Raw genomic sequence first — 20,143 nt, forward strand, 5'->3', positions numbered from 1 at the left:
ACTCTCTCTCGGGACTGGATGGGCTTCACACACACACACACACACACACACACACACATCGCCTGTGTGCATAAAAAGAAACACTTCTTCAGGATCTGTCAGGATTTATTTTTACTTTTTTTTTAAAGTAAAGTCCAGGTTAATTTGTTTTATATTTACTTAATATTTTGTGTTAATTATTTTTATGTATTTTTTGGGCTGTGGAACGAATAATTTGACTTTCCTTTATTTCTTATAAGAAAATTTAATTTGGTTTACGGGTTTTTAAATACGAGCCCGCTTCCGGAACAAATTATGCTCGTAATTCAAGGTTCCACTGTACTCATTGAACAAGCTCTTTAGTTGTCAAGTCAAATTTATTTATAGCACATTTAAAACAACCGAAGTTAACCATAGTGCTGTACAATGATAGAAATAAAACGACCAGAATTAAACAGCATAAAATGAAGCTTTAAACTAGACCTTGGGACAGAAAGGAGTACCTGGTCTGTGGATCTAAGATTTCTTGATATTGTATGCGGTTGTAAAAGCTCAGGGATGTACAGAGGTGTAAAACCATTCAGTGATTTCAAAACAAGTAATAAAATTTTTAAATCAAGCCTGTAGTGAACCGGGAGCCATTGAAGTCTCTCTAGTTGATAGAGAAACAGAACATACCTGGCTATTTGCATGTAGTAAAATAAACAGTGATAAATATAATTGTTAATGAAAAAGCTTAGCATATTCAGTGAGACCACCCGAGGTAAATGACTAATATCGCGTTTAACCCGCAGGGCGTGGGATGGTGTCCCTCCATGCTCACCATGGCCCTGTAAAGTTCCTCATCATGGCATCGCCCGTACGAAACGCTGTCCCCTCCATGCCCAGTCAGTGTGTCCCTCCTCCAGAAGAGGACGAAGTTCCTGGCTCTACTGCTTCATTTCTCACTGAGGAAGATGACATCCAGGCCATACCGACCCGCCAGGATTCGCTCTCATCCTCCCGCAGCTCTCTGGAGCACGGCCCAGAGGACGGCGCCATCTACGACCTCATCAGCGATCCGGTGCACTCGCAGAACACCAAGCGTGCTCAGCGGGCGAACGTGAGCTCAGTGCTGGTCCTGTCTGGTGGCTCGGGTCATAGAAAGATCAACAAGAAGAGCAAAGTGACACGGCATGAAGAAAACGTGCCCACGGTCATGGTGTGGCAGATCCCTGTGCCTGACGTGTGATACGGGTAAAGAGTGCATGAGGAGACGTTAAAGCTGTGCTAAACCTTTCATTTTTGTCTATTTATGTTTTTTGTTTTTTTTTATTATTATAAATAATATTTGTTGTTGTCATTTCTACTATGACTTAAGTTTAATTTGTGTAACACTTTTCAGTAAGAAGAAGAGCAGACTTTAATTTGGATATTAAGACTACATTTTATTAAACAGACATTAGCAGGAGCAAAAATTAGTTCTGCACATATCGCAAACAAATTCTCATGACTTGAAAACGGGTCATAGCGCTCAGAAGACCAGACTGAACCTGGCTTTGATAGACGTTTTGTGGGGTTTAAAATTGAGGGAGATACTGCTGTCCGGTTACAACAAGAACTATGTGAAAACCAGTTTCGGCTTTATTTAGAAAAGTAATAGCCAGTAATTCCTAGGGGGACAGGGCCAATCTCTTCCCCTGTACAACAAACTTTTGGAAATTAAAAAAGGGCATCTTGTTCGATCGGCAGATAATTTTGCTAATTATACAGACATATTTCTAGAAATAAGAAAAATGGTCTGACAATAAAACAAGACTTTTTCACTTAAAGAAAAACAGTATATGTCTTTAAATAGGCTTAATAATCTTGCATCTGCTTTATTGTAATCTTATAACAGGAAGTCTTGGATCAATTTGACTAGATTCCAGATATTTTCATTTGATAAGATGTTAATTGTCTGCAGTGGATAAGCTTGAAAGAGTGTTTAACAGTTCATTTCGCCTTCTCTTTTTCTATTCATTTCCCTTTAGGATGACAGTAGTGATGACATTTCATGGGCTGATGCAATCAGCATCCTTCACTGTGCCTTCCTGAGGCATCTCCCTCTTCTGTGCTTGCATACAGAAAGTGAAACGGACGTGTAAGGATGAGCCGTTCGAACTAAACTGGACGTCTAAACACCCATGTGTGCAGTGCTCGCAGTCTGGGTGTCTGCAACAGACTTTTAACAGACAATTTACTTGAAACGGATGTCCCTGGGAATTTAAGTCACTTTTATACCACTGAACTTTTAGTTTTATGTTATGTAAAGTTCTGAACCCTGTGTTAATTGAAGTAACAAAGCTAACGCCAAGGTTACTTTTCCTCTATAGCTGCTTTTGTGTTTCAGATTGTTCATTTCACTTAATGTTTATAGATTTCCCTGAAATATTTGGGTTTTAACTTTTATTATCATAAAGATGTTTAATTAGCTTTTAGTGTGAAGTGAAGTTCACATAATGATGGTGATGATGATAAGATCATACATTGATGTGGCATGCAAATATGAAAGTTTTAATATCTTGCAAAGATCGTAAGATTGTCATGTCTAAATAATGACACTACCAAAAAATGTCAGGGTCCAGCGAACCCTTTTACAAGTACCAAAAAACAATTGTGGCACAGTCTGTGTATTTTTATTTTTTATTTTTTGGTGAATTACTGATTCAATCAATCGCAAAAAAGTGGATCACAAAAAAAAAAAATCCCAGAATGGGTCACAATTTATTAAGTGTTGCATTTTTGCAAAAGAAAATTAGATATAGTGAACAACCCCACTTATAAAATCTTACATTACAAAACAAAGCAAAATTTCATGAGATAACTTTTTTTTTCTTTTCTTTTTTTAAAGGGAAAGAGAGAATGCCCATATGGAATTTCTGGCTGGCCAGATTTCCAATTCCCTAATAAACATGGACAGTTTTTTTCTACATTACTGGAATATTTCACATAACTAAGTTAATTTAGCGAAATTATGACCATGTACATGTAATTAATATGTTTGGAGGAAAAGGAAGCTTTATAATAAGAAGTCAGTATGTATTTTTTTTTATCATAATAACTAATCCATGTTTTTTTAACAGTCTGACACTTTCTTATCTATATTTTAACACAGATTGTTTTTAGATTTTTATTTGCATACTTCTTAGTTAATTGCCATTATGCATGTGTCTTTAAAACGTAAATAATTATAATAATAAAGAAATAGACACCTGCTATATTACTTTTAGACTTACATACGACATGTTGCTTTCAAGCTCTTTTTCTAACATTATGATGAGAAACTTTCAAAGGTAACATGTTACAATGGTAATACTATGCTAATGAGTATGAAAATCACTTAAATACTCTGCTTTGTTCTCAGATCAGTTAAACAAGGCATCCTGCACCAGCTAATGCACAGAATTACCAACTACCTGTGCTACTTCCATCTTTTAAGCTTTCTAACGTATCCTAATGTCTTTGTTGGCTTGGAGTAAGCGCTTTATAAAAAAGTGGCCCACATGACTATAACAATATCAGGATTCTCAGTGGTAAGATAATTGACATAATATTTGGTCAGAAACTTCCAGCAATACTTTAGTCTTGCAAATTTTAAGTTTACAGTCTGATGTATAATGTCTTTAAATAAGTATACTTTTTTTCATATTATCAAACAAGAGCATTTTTATTTATTAAACAACACTGAAAGTAAGGAGAATAAATCTGTTAAAATGACAAATTTAAAGACAGATTAAAAGTTCTGTATCAAACCAAATACTTTCTCTGCAGTTGAATATATTTAAAAGAAAATAATGTATTGTTGAAGCCTTGTACTTCCAAAACCAACACTTTTCAAGTAAAACTTTAAGAAATGGAGAAAAAAAAATGTGACCAGTAGCATTAATATATGATGAAAAAATCTAAATGCAAATGACGAAATATGGAAAACAAGATTTTTATACAAAGTAAGATAATATTCAGTTTTGTTGTTTCTTTTTTTTTTTTGTTTGGTTGTTTAAATTTTGTGCATCAACAGTAACAAGAACATAATTCAAAGTACAATTAAAATCTTACTGTAAGTGGGACAATTTTGCATTTTTTTATTAGTACAAATCTGGCCTCGTCACTAACTCAATAATCAAAATTCAATTCAAATGTCACTGAAATCCAGTTGTTTCTCAAAATGATAGTACTGTGCATAAGTCTCGACCACCTCCCACTGTGACAGGCTGCAAATTGCCTAAAGATACCATTTAAAAATTGCTTTTTTACGTAACAACCTTAGCAGCAATCTCATTTCCCCCCTCGTCTGTTCCAACCACTCAGCAATCAGCATCACCAGAATACTAATCACCGGCCGGATCATCTCTCATCATCTGCACCTGTTTTTCACTGGTTCATGCATTAAGTTAAATGTTTTTATTTATTTAAATGATTCATACAGTAGGTCACTGTGTGGCTTAGCAAACACAAAAACATTTCTCTGAAACTGCTCAGGTACAGGGACCCAACTGAAAATGAGTAACAAGAAAGTCCTTCAGGAAACTTGGAGAACTATTTCTCAAGACTACACTTTCTTTTAAGAAAGTCTGGCTCTTTGGAAGCTCTTTGGTAGCGGGGGTCAAGACTTTTGCACAGTACTTTTACTGTGCTTGCTAGTGTGAACTTTTGTGATTTTGAGGTGGCTTGAAAGGAACTGAGACCTTAAACGTAGATGACAAAAAGGGCCAAAAGAGTTCTACTAAACCAAAAACAGAAAAAAATGTGAAGGTAAAACATTCATTTGAGGTTTGGGTTTCATATTTCTATTGTGTGATGATGGCACTGAAGTCTTCTGATGTGTAATGGCATGTTGTAATAGTGTGATTTTTTTACTCATATGTTAATCTTTGTTAGGTTCTTTGTAGGATTAGTTTAGATTTATTGACACCAGTAAAATAAAAAACCTGAAATAAAATTCAGATTTTATTTCATTTCTTTTTTCAAAACTGTCCAAACGTGTTTGAACGAGATGTTGCCTACAGCATAATGTTATAAAAGAACCTCCTTTAAATTACTGCTTGGAAAAACTGCTTGCTGGACTTGCCCATCTCTCCTCTGCGAGTGAATGTCAATAAGAAGAAAGCTTGTCTTTTATGCTGCCAAAATAAGACTTGTACCATTATGTGTTAAAAAGAGATGTATTATGATGGATTAATAAATAAAGGTCTGAATTTCAAGAAATAATGTTTGTTTTTTGTGTTACAACTTCATTGATGCACCATATAGCTTTATGGCAAATACACTTCATGCTGGTATCTATTTATGGAGATAGAGGGGAAGAATAAATTCCGTTATGTTTTGTGATTCTTTTGTGTGGCAATTTCTGTATTTGTGTATATGGCAAAGCATTGCCAATAGTGGGCTTCAAACTATATTTACGCCTTGGCAGGCAACGCAACATCTCAATCAAAATATTTGGAAAATCTGGATATTTACAAAAATCGCAATACAAATGGTACAGTTACCAAGGTATTGTTCTGGCTTGGTGATTCCCATCCCTACTCAATTACACTATTATTATTATTATTATTATTATTATTATTATTAACTAGACTACATTAGAATAGGGCCGAGCACAGAACCATGAGTAACACCATTTAAGTCATGCAATAAGCAAAAAGGATACAAGTTGCTTTAATAAATGTAATTCAAACTATACAAAAAGTAAAATTTAAAGTAGCTTCTTTTAGAATGTTTACAGTGTAAGGTATTCTCAGAATTTAAATCTTGTAAATTCAAAGGAAATTATTTGCCTGGTTAACGGAATGTTCTGTGTAATCTATAAAATAGAAAAACTACAGAAGTAGAAATTCTAGCCTGTTTTGGGAGTCCTACTTAAAACTGAAGACAAAATATGTATGTGAAAAAGTTAAAGTGTAGGGCAAAACATATATTCATTTTATATACCAGGGGGAAAAAGATGTTCCTTTCCCACTCTTCTAGTCCAAGCTGAGCAAATAACACATCTGATAATTCACCCCAAGTTCAGATGCGCAAGGGATTCTGTTGTGTTTGTATAGAAATAACTTCTGAACCTCGGTGTGTGAACAGCTGACGGCCGTATTAGTCAGTCCCAACAGAGACAGAACAATCCGAGCATGCGTGTTGTCAAGCTTTCCCCTGGAATTTTATTTACTTTTACACTGTATAACAGAGTGGAACAGCTGTGGGGTGTAACATATAATACATAATACTGTACTTCTTTAGTGCTTTTATATATTTATATATATGCTCTTAAGCCCTATTAGGACTGGATTAGTTTAACATGAGGAGGTGGAGTAATGCAATATAAAGTTATGAAAATATGTGACAGAAAGAGAAAACCACTTCCATTGGTTTCAGTCCGAGTTTATGCTGTATCCTATTTACATGTGACTAACTAATGATTAAACTAAAAAGGATAAAACTGTTAACTTTGTACTAATGAAACGTGTGGCTTCATAAGAAAACATTTCTGTGATGTATCTCATGCAATCAAGTAAAATTCCAACAGATTACTTGTCCTGACAACTAATCATATTCAAATAGTCCTATAGATAATGTCATGGATTGCTTATTTAAATAAAGGCCTAGCATGTTTAGCAAAGATGTTCTGGTATGGCTTCTAGCAGCATCCCATGCTGTAGTTACACATAAACACACAAGCTTCATTTGTGCTTTTATAATCTAAAACCAACACAAGTATAATACCAGTATAATGCATGAACAATAAAGAAATCCTTAAAGAAAGGTATTAAACAATACCAAGCCTGCTCATAATTATAGACCAACAACCTTGAGGTAACATAGACCACCCAGAACCTTTTTTTACATTTTTTTTTTATTATCACTATAATTTTTTTAGCTGTCACTTCAGTATGGACGTGAAAGGATTACTCCGTCACTTTTGCAAAAGCTACTATTTTGTCTGATCCTAGGAATTATTTGCTGAACAGACCTGTATTGTGTATTGTAAGCACACATACTGTACACCTCACCTACAGGCTGCAATACTTCTGATGTGGTAGAAGTGTGGAAGACCAATGATGCCAAATTATCATTAGTATAGGTAATTTACATGTTTAAAAAAAAACATAAAATACGTTCAGCAAGCTATCAGTAACAAGTATTGAAATTTAAAGCAGTTGTCTAAAACAATTACTTTCAGGCTACAGTGTCAAAACTATTAATAAAGTACTTAATAACATTCCAATAAACTATGTTTTTTCAACACTACACAAAACATAGGACCTGGCCTTGCCTTTACCTTGCATTAGCTAGGCAGAATGAATAGCATTTATTCAAGTTTTTAATAAAAAAAATAAAAAAACAAACTGGCACAAAGAAATACAAAAGGAACCTAGTTGTAACTGTTACTCTCAGTAAAACCTTTTAATAGTGCAAACATTTTAAGAAAGGTCGTACATCCATAAATGACAATCCTGCCCACGGTGGCTCAGAGCCCACAGCAGTCGTTCCCATGAACATTCAGTAAGTGGAATGCTGGATCTTTAAAAATCAACTTGTCAACTTGTCGCCAGCTTGCAGAAGAGACGCGTCTGTTGGTGGGAGCTGTACAATCACACAATCATTCAGAAACACCACTTGCACATTACAACTTGGCTGGGAGTCATTGTCACATCCCCAGTATAGTCCTGACCTTGCAGCAAGCTATTTCCACATGTTTGGACCATTAAAGTAATTCCTGGGAGGCCATCATTTCGGACGTGAATGAAGCAGACAGTCTTGGTATCCAAGTACTGATGATATCCAAGAACTAATGAAACATTGAGCTAAGTGCATGTAGCAGGGATTTGGGTAAAAACAGATAGCAGGAGTTGTTTTGCAGCCAACACTGTGTGTTAGGAGGCGGGAAGTTCAATATAACAGAAGATGTGTCTACTGTAGGTTAATATAGAGTCCAGTTTGATATTGGAGCCTCAGGTACAAAACTATAAGAATTTTTGTCCTAAACTATTAAGTGACTGCAGTCCATAACTGTGTTCTGCTATTCTGCACAATCAAAATACCGACTTGCATATTAAAAATGACCTGTACAAAACTTTGTGTGCTAAATAGTATTTTTTTAGATCTAATCTACAGCAATTGACATTTTTGTCTCTCCATTACATTTTGTCTCTTGGACGTCCATGTATTTTTTTTTTAGCAATGTTGGCACGTATGGCTTTCCATATTGCTCAGTGTAGATTTGTGTGTCGGATTGTGTTTGGTGTGTAGGGTTAACGTAAAAAGGGGGTGCGGTTTCATCCAGAGCTCCCCTTGTAGCATATAGAGAGACTGAAATACATCCACTGCAATCGACGTACTGTTGGATCTCGGACACATGAGAGGATATTTCATTCAAAATCAAGCTTGTGTGTGTGTGTGTGTGTGGAGGAAGAAAAGGGCGTTGAGAAGATTGGTGCTGCTTACAGGTACAGCAGGCTAATGGAGAGGTTACAATGTAACAGGTAACAAGATGAAAGACACAGACGTCTAATGGATTCTTTGATCATCTGAAGCTCGAGGGATGAAAGTGAATGAAATAAACAAGCAAGCATTTCACCTGGACACGAAGAGATCACCTGCATCTCGTGTGTCTTTGTCTTATATAACCAGGAAATACAGATCGGGATTAACACGTAAGTAAATATTATCTGCATTAAAACAAAAAAAAAAAAAAAAAACGCGATGTGCTTCAGCTCTGATGGCCTGATTTATTTCCTCCATTAGACCAATGTTCTTCATAAGGAAGCTTAAATATCTTTAGATATATATTTTTAATCCTAGTGAACTGCATGAACCATGTTCAAGCTTATTTCTCTCCTTTTTATTACTTGGTCTATTAAAAATAAATGAATAAATAAATAAATAAATAAATACTTCTCTTATTTTCTTCTTTCAAGCTGGCAGCGTGCTGATTCAAACTGCGCATGCTCCGCGATCATCTCAAGAGAACGCGGCTGTCATTAAAAACAGAGTCGACTCTTTGAACCGAGTCTTTTACATGAGCACTGGGAGCCGACACTCTGTTTTTCTTTTTTTGTGTTGTTTTGTTTGTAAATGAGAACAAAACACTATGTCCACCACGTGACCCTACCACTGATCTTATAACTACAGTATTTATAGCTATAGCTGGATCTAGATTTCAATTCAGTTTTCTTTTTTATTTTTTTATTTATATAGCATTTTTAACAGGGGTCCTTGTCGCAAAGCAGTTTTACAAAATCAAAAAAGGAAAATGATTAAAATTCGTTTGAAAAGTGTAAGGAAATATTCATAAATCATAATTGTCAGATTGTCCCTGATGAGCAAGCCGATGGTGACGGTGACGAGGGAAAAACTCCCTAAGATGACGATAGGAAGAAATCTTGATAGGGACCAGACTTAATATCCTCATTTGCGTGATAACTGATAACGGGGATTGATCTGCAGTCATACTGTGTCATACAGGCTGGAAGTTCAGTATAATAGGAGATGTATTTAGGTTAATATGGAGACCACTTCTGTTATTGGAGGCTCAGGTACCAAACTGTAGGAAATTCAAATTTTTATTCGCCACATACACAGTCATATACAGTATGATATGCAGTGAAACGCTTAAACGACCGCCCGTGACCGTAAAAATGTAAAAACAATTAACAAGAAATAAATAGTGGAATTAAATAAGAATAAGTTAAGCTATAGAAAACCTAGCTTTACAAAATAGAACAGAATATAAAAAATATTTGAAAAAATATATAAGAAATATAAAATAAAACCTATCTATACAATGTAGAATGTGAATTGAAATAAATACAGTTGAAATTTCCAGGAAGTGTGCAAATTGCATGTGTGCATAGATGTCCATGGCCCATAAATGTCCTTAATCTGCAATGTGCAAAAGTGGGATGGAAAGTTAAGGGTTAGTGCAAAAGTGCATGGATGTGCAAACGTACAATGTCCATGGATATCTGGAGTATGGCAACTGTGCAGGAGTGTACAGCTGAGTAATGTCCATTACTGGGCAATGTGCAAAAATGCAGAGATCATTTAGTCCTGTGTAGTGATCTGGTTGAGAGACCTTATCGCCTGCAGGAAGATTCCAGTCCTGACCTGAAATCTCAAAGATGAACTGCTAAAAACTGTACTGTGATTGGTTAATATTATTATAGTTGCTTTAATAGGTGCTGGTCATTTTGATATCACTTTGCATGAATTGTAGAGGTGTGCACAAGACTGCAACTGTTTATGTTGTGCTTTAAAACTAAATTGAAATGTAATATAAATCTTATGTGTGGCTTCCACTCTCACTATGTGTAAAAGCACAGTTTCAGAGTCACGGGTTGCACATTGCCATCCAGAGTCTGCTCTGCTCTGCTGGAAACCCTTCCACACACTGCTATAAGGGGTTTCTGTGACACTCTGGACACTTGTTTTGCTGAACGAGGTGGATTAGTAGTCTCCTTGTATCTACAGTCCAAGTACATGGGGTTTAAGTTGATTGTGTGCATCTGTGCTCTCTAATGAGTTGGCACCTCATCCAGGCCATACATGCTCCTGCCCTAAGATCCCTGGGATAGGCTCTGGGCTCCCAGCAGCCCTATACAGAACAAGTGGTGTAGACAATTGATTGATGGATGATGGATCAATGGATGGACATTGAACTTGGAAATCTAAAGAAAGGGCAAGTCAGCTGCTCAAATAGTAAAAAAAAAAAACATACTGTACGCCAGGCCTTCGACAAACCATTTACGAAGCCCTTTCAAGGCACATGCACATAGAGAGGACTAAACAGCCCATAATCAGATTATAGCTTGATTTGATGCAATATTCAGTATTGTTTACACAAACTATACAATCTTTTTTGCAGTCCTGACTTATGTAACATCTTGGTAAATTTGCACAAACATAGTTATAAGAGTAAAAACTCTGTTTATTTCTGTATACAATCCCCTGCTACGCTAATGCACTTATCCCAGAGTTTCACTAGCGCGTGAATACCATAAAGGTAGAAAGGTTTCTCAGTATGCCAGAGCCAAGATCGTACTGCCTGTTTCATGTCTGAAACAGTGGTGTCCCAGGAACTTCTTGCTCCAAACCTGTGGAAATGCCTTGGAGCAAGGTCAGGATAAGTTTTTATAATGTGCCAATAGTGATGATATATAATTGTGTAAACTGTTTTCAAAGACCAATGCGTCTCTTTTACAAATTACAATTTTTTATAAGTATCAGGTGTTCCATGGGAATGTTTGCAGTGGGCTCTGAGCCACCTTGGTCTGGATCATCATTCCCGGATAAACAGCCTTCTTTAAAACATTTGCACCATTCAGATGTTTTACTACAGCGAATAGTTCTATTACTGTACTGTGCCTGAAGTTTTCCGTGAATGTCAATCGCTTGTATTCACCAAAAATTTGTCCTGGTTTGACAGGAACACGTCTAATAGTTAAGCGTAATGCTATTTTGTTTAATTTAACCAATCTGAACAAAATTGAACAATTTTACCTGCCTTTAAGGTTAAGGATCATGTATAAAAAGTGAAGTCAGTCATCTTTTAATTGCTTACTGATAAGTAACGGCACCCTCTGCCCACCCTTTTTGGGCTTGCATATTCATCACATGTTGCATGGAGGTCATATGGGCAACTCAATATTGTAAAATAAATGCTCTAAGCAATCTCTCTTTTTGTTTTTATGCAGGTTTAAAGGCACACTATCAACCAGAAAGGATGCAACGTTAAACTTTGTTCCACTTCGTATTGACAAACTTGAAATGACACCTACTGACACGAGATATCAGGATAAGCCCGCTGCACTGCTAAGGTCATCCAATTAGGATTGATCAAGAAATGCTGCCTTTGAAACCCGAACAGAACAACTCAAGTAATAAACCGATGTCAATCATCCCACATAAGCCAGAATGACTTTGCCTTGACATAGTCTTGACAAAATGAGCATTTGTAAATTCTGACAGATCAGCGTTTTAAAGAACAAAAAAACATCTGTCCTTTCACTGTGTACGTATAAAAATGAATAACATGTTTACCATAAAAGCAGATGTCATATTTCACGCTGCGGATCATGAAGACTCAGAGCCATCTATTATTACCAAAGGGAATGACAAAGTTATTCCAAGAGACGTTACTGCTTGTGTTTCCGAGACAGGAATAGCACAAAGATCCTGGGAATCTGGAAGAGTACCGGAGACTGGAAATCTGGGAAAACGTTCCTTAGGAACAGGAGACTATCTGCATGATGGAAACTCCAGTGACAGTGGGTTTCAGGATCATATTCAACCAGCGGATGTTGCTGTAAAAAATCTGAGTGAGTCCTCTGGCAAAAATGGAGTAAAAGAGGATGCAAATGGAACTGCAGCTGACAGGCCTTTACTAAGCCTTGGAGCAGGAACCAGAGCAGAAATGGCTAAATCTTATGTTTACGAGACTGAAGGAATCATGAGGAGTCCAAGCGTCATTAGCTCTGTGTCCTCTCTTTCACAGGACTCGTTTTCTGACTCGAGGGAAAGCCGATCGTTAGAACAAGCACTGGGTAATATGTGTTCATTACAAGAAGGTGCACATGTTCACTTTACACACGAGTCAGTACATGACATAAAGCACAGCGGTAATGGGTTAACAAATTCCATTTCTGTTCGAGAGAACCCTGATTTAGTTATTGAAGTAGGCAGACAAAAGGTCCAAGTACATAAATCTGTTCTTGCTGAAAAAAGTGACTATTTTAAAGCAAGGCTTTCTCGAGATATACTAAAAATTAAAGGTGTGAGCTACAAGACGTTGTCCGTTCTGATAGATTATGTTTACACCTCCAACATGAATGTGAACAAAGATAACGTTGTGGATGTTGTAACCGGGGCAAAAATCTTACAGATCCCTTGCGCGGTGCAGGCCGCAATCGACGCCATGTCTGCCCAGCTTACAACACAGAACTGCTACGAAATTCTGACAATCGCTAAAAAGCAGCGACTAAGTGAACTGAAGGAGACTGCTTACCGTTTTATAAGCGACAACTTTTTGCAAGTGCTGAAAGATCCCGCCGTTTATGGCCGTCTTACGGGGTCCGAGCGTGACCTGGTTTTGAGGAACCGTATGGAGGGACGCACATGTTTAATGGTCTCTGAGATCAATGATGTTTTTGAGCGAGTGGGGAGCAGACCCCCAAGCAGGGGCAACAGCAGGCCTCAGAGCCCTCTCTCTACTGCCTCATTTGAAGACAACCACATGATCTACTACTACAACGAGAATACCAAGGATTGGCACACACTGACCATCATGCCTGAGGATATTAATACCAAAGGTTGTGGGATCTGTTGTATGTATAATTACTTGTTTGTCGCAGGTGGCATCCGAGGATTTGGTGAGAAAGGAAAAGCATCAGACAAAGTGTTCTGCTACAATCCCATAACGGACCGCTGGAGCGAGATCCGACCCATGAACCAAGCAAGGTCACAACTCAAATTAGTGTCCATGGATGGTTTCTTGTATGCCATTGGTGGAGAATGTCTCTTCACTGTGGAGAAGTATGACCCTCGTATGGACCGTTGGACCACTGTGGCTCCGCTACCCAAAGGAGCGTTTGCAGTTGCCCATGAGGCTACCACCTGCAATGGAGAGCTGTACGTATCAGGAGGAACACTCTTCTACCGCCTCTTGAAGTACGACCCCAAGAGGGACGAGTGGCAAGAATGTCCGTACAACAACAGCAGGAAGAAATCCACCGACATGGTTGCGCTGAAGAGCTTCATCTACAGGTTCGATGTCAACCGTGAACAAGGCGTCAACGTATTTAAGTACAACACCATAGTCAAAATGTGGCACGACTGTGCCTCCTATCAGCAAGGGAGCCCACTGCCATTCAGGTGCGCTGTCATTGGAAGTCGCATCTATTGCGTCAACAAGACCCAGACTTTACAGTTCATTGTGGAGGAAGATGGGGCTCGATTCGCAGACGAACCTCTGAAAGCTCCCATGGAGGCTAAAGGAGTGTTATTTCCATTCGTTCTGACCTTACCAGACCGGAGTGATCGAAATGTCTGAGTAGGGATCCTACTGAGAAAAGAACATTTGTAAGCAGCATGGTCAACTATTACAAAAAGAAAGAAAGGAGTGTTTCTCGCCAAGTTAATGCTCGTAACTGGAATGTTTCTCTTCGCATGGTGGACGCACATCCATGGGACGCCTTACAATGACAGCTCTTTTCTTTTAATATTGTGGCACAGTTGCATTTTATATGTATGCAGTATATAACCTGGATGCATTTTTCCATTTGTTTCGTGCACTTTTTGTACTTTAAATGTTTGACAAAAATGATCCGGCAGCAAAATCAAACAGAAAAAAAGCACAACTGAAATATAACTGCGAATCATATAAAGCAGTCTAACTATAAAGTTTATCAAACTGGAGCTTACTGTAATTTAAGTGAATATAGCACAATAGTCTAACGAAAATATTTAGTTAACGTGGACCTTTGAGCACACGCCTTCGACTTGAAACAAAGCCATCGAACAAGGAAAGCTTACTCTAACGTTAAACGCTAATTCTGCACTTATGAGCACAAAACGCTTAACTTCTCTTCATTTGTCAGCACGGTTTGGGGGTAAGGATACAAATATATCATATGAGAGGAAGATTTAATTGCATCTCCAAACTTTTAATTAGATACTAACGAGGGCATGACAAACAGCAGGTGACCTGGAAATCAGGCTAATGATTTAAATCACAGGAAACTAAAACAAGCCTTATTTATCAGGGATGGAATCCCCAGGGACCACACGATACAATATTATCACGAAACCTAGGTCGATTCAGTCTCTATTGCCATTTTATAATTATCACATTTTCATAAATATCTAAATTCAATATTTTCTTTTTTTCAGATTCAAAAAAAATTCTAAACAAACATGACAAATAATTCACAAGGTGGGAATAGTTTAGAGCACCACCTGTAGACTCATAGAGAAACTGCAGAATTCTACCACCTCAATTGCACACATAAAATTGGGACCAAAAGTTTTGAGAAAGACACAAATAGTAATTTTCACAGAGTCTGCTGCTTCAGTGTTTTTCGATCGTTTTTTTTTAAGTTGTAAGGATGCTTTACACTTGACATGACACATGACATGATGAACTTGACATGATGGTTGCGCTTACCTTTTCTTCTCTTACAAGCTTTTTTCTGGATGCCCCAAATAATCGGAAAGAGGATTTATCAGAGAAAATTACTTTACCCAGTCCCCAGCAGTCCAATCCCTGTAACCACTTAAATAATATTAGTTTATCCCTGATGTTTTTCTTGGAGGAAACTGGCTTTCTTGCTGTCTTGCTTGAAATGCATGAAGGTGAGCTCTACCATCAGTCCTGTGTCATGCCAATGGTAAAGCCTCCTAAAACCATTTATGTGCTTCTCAGCCAAGGTACTGGACTAATTTACAATTCTGCATAAGAACACATCCATGATTAAAGAATGGTACTAAAACATCCCCTGAAAACAACTTCACCAAACAATCTAAGAACAGTTTGGTAACGAACAATGTATGTACCAGCATGATGGAGGACCTTGCCATAAAGCAAAATCTATAATGTCACAACGATAATAATAAGTGTTTTGGGAAACAAAACATAAAAATTTTGGTTCGATGGCCAGAAAACTCCCCAGACCTTAATCACATTGAGAACTTGTGGTCAATCCTCAAGGGAGAAACAAAAACCCAAGCATTCATTCTGCAAGAATGGCTTGTGGCCCACAGGTTGATTGACAGCATGCCTTGGTGAATTGCAGAGGTCTTGAAAAAGAAGGGTCAACACTGCAAATAGTGACTCCTTACATAAGCTTAATATAATTAGCATGCTTGTAATTATATTTCAGTATACCATATTAACATGTGACAAAAAGCTGTAAAACACTGAAGCAGAAGACTTTCTAAAGACTTTAGGCTATGGCTGTATATAAATTAAAAAATAATTTTATGTGAAACGTGAATTGCCACATAAAAGAATTGCGATAGGTGACCCTATTTTTTTTTAGGTGAACCTATTAGTTTACTGATTATCAAAGGGTGTCTGGGGTCTACATAGATCTGTGAAGTATAGATTTGGGGTCCATGTTTTTTTTTGTTTGAAAAAGAAATTACACATCATTCGGAGTGCTGTTATATTTGTGTTTGCGTTCTCAATGTTATTAGCTTTGGTTTGATTGACCACTTAACTCAAACAGATTTTATCATAACCTCAACTCAAATATGTCAGCTAATGGCAAAGTACATGAATGAAATGGCCTGAGTATTACCGTACACATTTGTATAATGTGTAATATTTCAGTGGTTGGAGTTGGGTTATTAAATAACCACATATTTTACAGTTAAAGCAGTCTCTGGGTGCAAACACCTTAAGAACAACTGCCTTAGTCAGGATCATGCTGGAAAAAAGAAGCAAAAAAATCTCTCGTATTAAATAAGTAATAAAGCAACCGAAGCATTGCCAAAGACAAGCAGGCTGATTTTTTTGTTTTAAGGTTTGAATAGGAAGCACATTTTTTCTCAGCTTTGCAAATATAATTTTTCTATTTGAGAGAAATATGACACAGAGCACTCGATAGGTGCTGAGCACAGAATACTTTTATCATGATAAAGGACTAATCTATAGAATAATCCCTTCCTAAAAGCCGCCTGTCATTACTGAATTCGTACAAGCAACAATATTTTGCACTTGACTTTCCAGTTTGCAATAAGATGCTAGTGTTAATCTGGAGATTAGTGATGTGTGTGTGTGTGTGTGTGTGTGTGTGTGTGCGCGCGCGCTTGTGTGCTGCTATCATGGAAGCAAAAGCAAACTAATCTCAATCCCAATCTGCTGCTGCATTTTTGTGAAATTTATAAAATACTGGAACACTATTTGTAGTGTAATTCTAATTATGTACAATAATTTAATAACTAAATTTGATGCCGCGTTTGTCCGTACATAATAATGCATTATGTTTCAAATGTTGTGAAATGGAGTCTTATAACTCTGTGTCGCTATGCTCTTAATCGATGTTTGATTATGATTATTAAAAATAAAAGTAAGTATTGTGCAATTCTGCCTCGTTCTATTTCATAACTAACTACTACTACAACTATACTAAAATCCTAATTTATTTTACTCAGTAAATGCTCATCACTTAAGATTATATTAAACTAAATCACAATAATTAGGGGTATGTAGTCATTTAAGCCAATACAGTGCGTTCAGCATACAGTATATATATATATATATATATATATATATATAATAAAACTAATTTTTTCTTTAAGGAATAAGACTTCTAGCTGACTGTGAGTCAATAAATGCAGGACATCTATGCTAACAATGATGGATTAAGATTTTTATTGGTCATTTTAGCTGGCGCGTGTTCAAGCCAAAATGGGACTTTTGATTGTCCAGAATTACAGAATCAGTTCTGAGAGTAAATTAATTTCTGTTTATAATCCCCTGCTACACAAATGCACTTATTGTTGGTAAATTATTGTGTGCACAGTTTCCACAGACAGATGCGTCTCTTCCGCAAGTTGTCGGACGGGAACAACTGCAGTGGGCTCCGAGTCACCTCGTCTTTTATGCCTTCATTCACCAGAAATTTCATTACAAGCCCCAGTTTGGCTTGAATGCCCAAAGTGTATACAAATATCTACTTCATTACTTCTTAACCATGTGAGAGAACATTGTTCAGATGCTCTTCATTTATTTGAAGCCAGTATTACTGCAAGCAGGAATCAAAACACCAGCTGTGAGTTTGTAGCACACACACACACACACACACACACATCAGATTTGGAACATAGGAAAAATAATGACTAGCCTTTTTGATACCCTTTTGGAAAAGAACTCTAATGAGGTTGGGTGCGGGTTTGGTTATTAAAGCATATCCTAAAAATAGAATTGTGCTGCGAAAATATACTCAGTCTAGAGGTTTGATCTGTAAGAGCAGAATAAAGCATTTTTGTTGCTTTGTTTGTCTGGTATTGTTAAACATTACTGAAATCATTGTAGTTTATATTAAAGCAGTAAGTAGTCGTGAGTGGTTATGAATGAATATCATGTCGTACCAAGCATTGCATTGATCTTATTTACTCTTGCTCCACAATATCTGTTTTGTTCCCAGTTCAATGCTCCTTTTATTTTGCAGTCTAACATGCCACCTGCTGGACTTGAGGCACCATCACACAGCATGCAAAGAATCTTATTACAGAGGTTTAACTTTGATGAAATCTGGATGTAGATTTAGACCCTAATGTACCAGCCAGAGATGATGGTAGTAAGGAAAATTTCTGGTGAATAAATGTGTAAGACCAAGAGACATTTCCGGGAGTCTACAAGCATAGTATGGCGCTGAGACTCTTGACCATCAGTAAAATACAGTACTTGCATGGTGCAATCGTTTCAAAGAAAGCCATACATCTGTGAATAATGAGCCCAGCTGAGGTGGCTCTAAACCCAATGCAATCATTCCAGATCATGAATGGCTCTAAAATACTGAGAAAACTTTCTTTGTTGATGGAATCCAAGCACAAGTAAAACACTGAGATATATGCATTAGTGTAGCTGGAGATTATATAGATAAACAAAGGAAGATTGTACTTTCATAACTCTGTTCTGTTACAATCTAAAGTCCTGGTATGACTCGAACACCTCCTGCTCTCTCTAGACTATGTGATTACATGAATAAATAATTTCAGCCCTTTTATTTTAAAAAATAATTTAAATGAAAAAAATCTATCTTTATTTATTTAAAACACAGTGACCTGTGGCTCAGGAGGCACATTTATAGAAAAGAGATACAGTGGAAGCTTGGATTGCAAGCATAATTTGTTCCGGGAGCAGCCTCGTATATAACAAAACACTTGTGAATTAAAGTGAATTTTCTCATAAGAAATCATGGAAATTTAAATTATTCGTTCCAGATCCCCAAAAAATAATACATAAAAATGATTAATACAAAATATAAAGTAAAAATAAAACCAATTAACCTGCACTTTACCTTTAAAAAAAAAGTTAAAATAAATCCTGACAGATAAATGTTTCCGTTTGTGCGCGCAGTCGCCGTGTATGTGTGTAAAGCTAAAATAAGAAGAGAGGAGAAATCAAACCCCCCCTCTCCCTCTTCTCGTCTTACACAATAACCCTTCCTCTGCTCTTATTCGAGTTTCACACATGCACTAATGGAAACCCTGTTTTATCGAGAAAATAGACAAGAAACCTCTCTAATGACACTCGAGTGAGCGCACACTAACAGAATCACTGCTGAAAAGTAAAAATAAAACAAATTAACCTACACTTTACCTTTGAAAAGAACTGCGACAAAACTGTGTTTCCGTTAGAGAGAGAGTGAATGCAATAATATAATGCATAATTCGTGAATGCATAATTCAATTCAATTCAATTTTATTTGTATAGCACTTTTAGCAATTGTCATTGCCGAAATGTGAATTTGTATGAATCAAAATGGTCAGTTTGTCCCTGGTAAGCAAGCCGAGGGCGACAGTGGCAAGGAAAAATTCCCTGAGATGGTAATAGGGGTAATGGGAAGAAACCTTGAGAGGAACCAGACTCAACATCCTCATTTGGGTGAAACAGAAAGCAGTAAATGATCTGCATTTATACAGTGTGTTAGGTGGCAGGCAGTTCAGCTATAATAGCTGATGTTAATTGATGTTAATATGGAGTCCAGGTAGTTATTGAAGACCCAGGTAGACTTGTAGGAAGTTCCAGTCTTGAACTATCGAACTGTCAAGTCCCCAGAGAAACAGTTGCCAACACCAGTCAAGGCCAAAACCATCTTCTAGGTAGAAAGAGTCATCCCCAGACACCAGACGCATCCCAAAGAGACACATGGGGCATCCATGTGACGAGATCTTCAACCAGAAGCTGGGCACCAGGTTGGGTCAGACAGGTCCAAATACCATCGGCTTAGTTGTAATCACGTAATGCTTGCCGTCATACAAAAAGTGCATGCATGCTACATAATACTTCATAAACCAAGACTTGCTCGTTTCTCAAGTCAAAATTCATAAAAATGTTTTTTTCGTTACCGGGTTACTCACAATCCAAGGTTCCACTGTACTTGATTCAGTGTAATTTCTTGGACACCTCGGCTACTGCTGAATTCCT

At 37.1% G+C, this 20,143-nt stretch overlaps 2 protein-coding genes across 4 annotated transcripts in view; both read left to right on the plus strand.

Annotated features, from left to right (window-relative positions):
* arhgef10 (Rho guanine nucleotide exchange factor (GEF) 10) overlaps window positions 1-2,661 on the plus strand; it is a 69,773-nt gene extending 67,112 nt beyond the window's left edge. For all 3 annotated transcript variants that reach the window (XM_053509632.1, XM_053509631.1, XM_053509633.1), the window contains 2 exons: window positions 774-1,215; window positions 1,992-2,661. In XM_053509632.1, coding sequence (XP_053365607.1) covers window positions 774-1,210 — 437 coding nt within the window. In that variant the 3' untranslated portion in view covers window positions 1,211-1,215; window positions 1,992-2,661. The remainder of the gene's footprint in view (window positions 1-773; window positions 1,216-1,991) is intronic.
* Window positions 2,662-8,257: 5,596 nt separating this feature from the next.
* Window positions 8,258-17,072, plus strand: LOC128536240 (kelch repeat and BTB domain-containing protein 11). Its single transcript, XM_053510418.1, has 2 exons — window positions 8,258-8,645; window positions 11,685-17,072. Exon 2 carries the CDS (start codon window positions 12,014-12,016, stop codon window positions 14,036-14,038), a length of 2,025 nt encoding a protein of 674 aa, XP_053366393.1. The 5' UTR covers window positions 8,258-8,645; window positions 11,685-12,013; the 3' UTR covers window positions 14,039-17,072.
* Window positions 17,073-20,143: the final 3,071 nt, after the last annotated feature.

This window comes from Clarias gariepinus, chromosome 13 (genome assembly GCF_024256425.1).
Source record: "Clarias gariepinus isolate MV-2021 ecotype Netherlands chromosome 13, CGAR_prim_01v2, whole genome shotgun sequence".
Taxonomy (NCBI): domain Eukaryota; kingdom Metazoa; phylum Chordata; class Actinopteri; order Siluriformes; family Clariidae; genus Clarias; species Clarias gariepinus.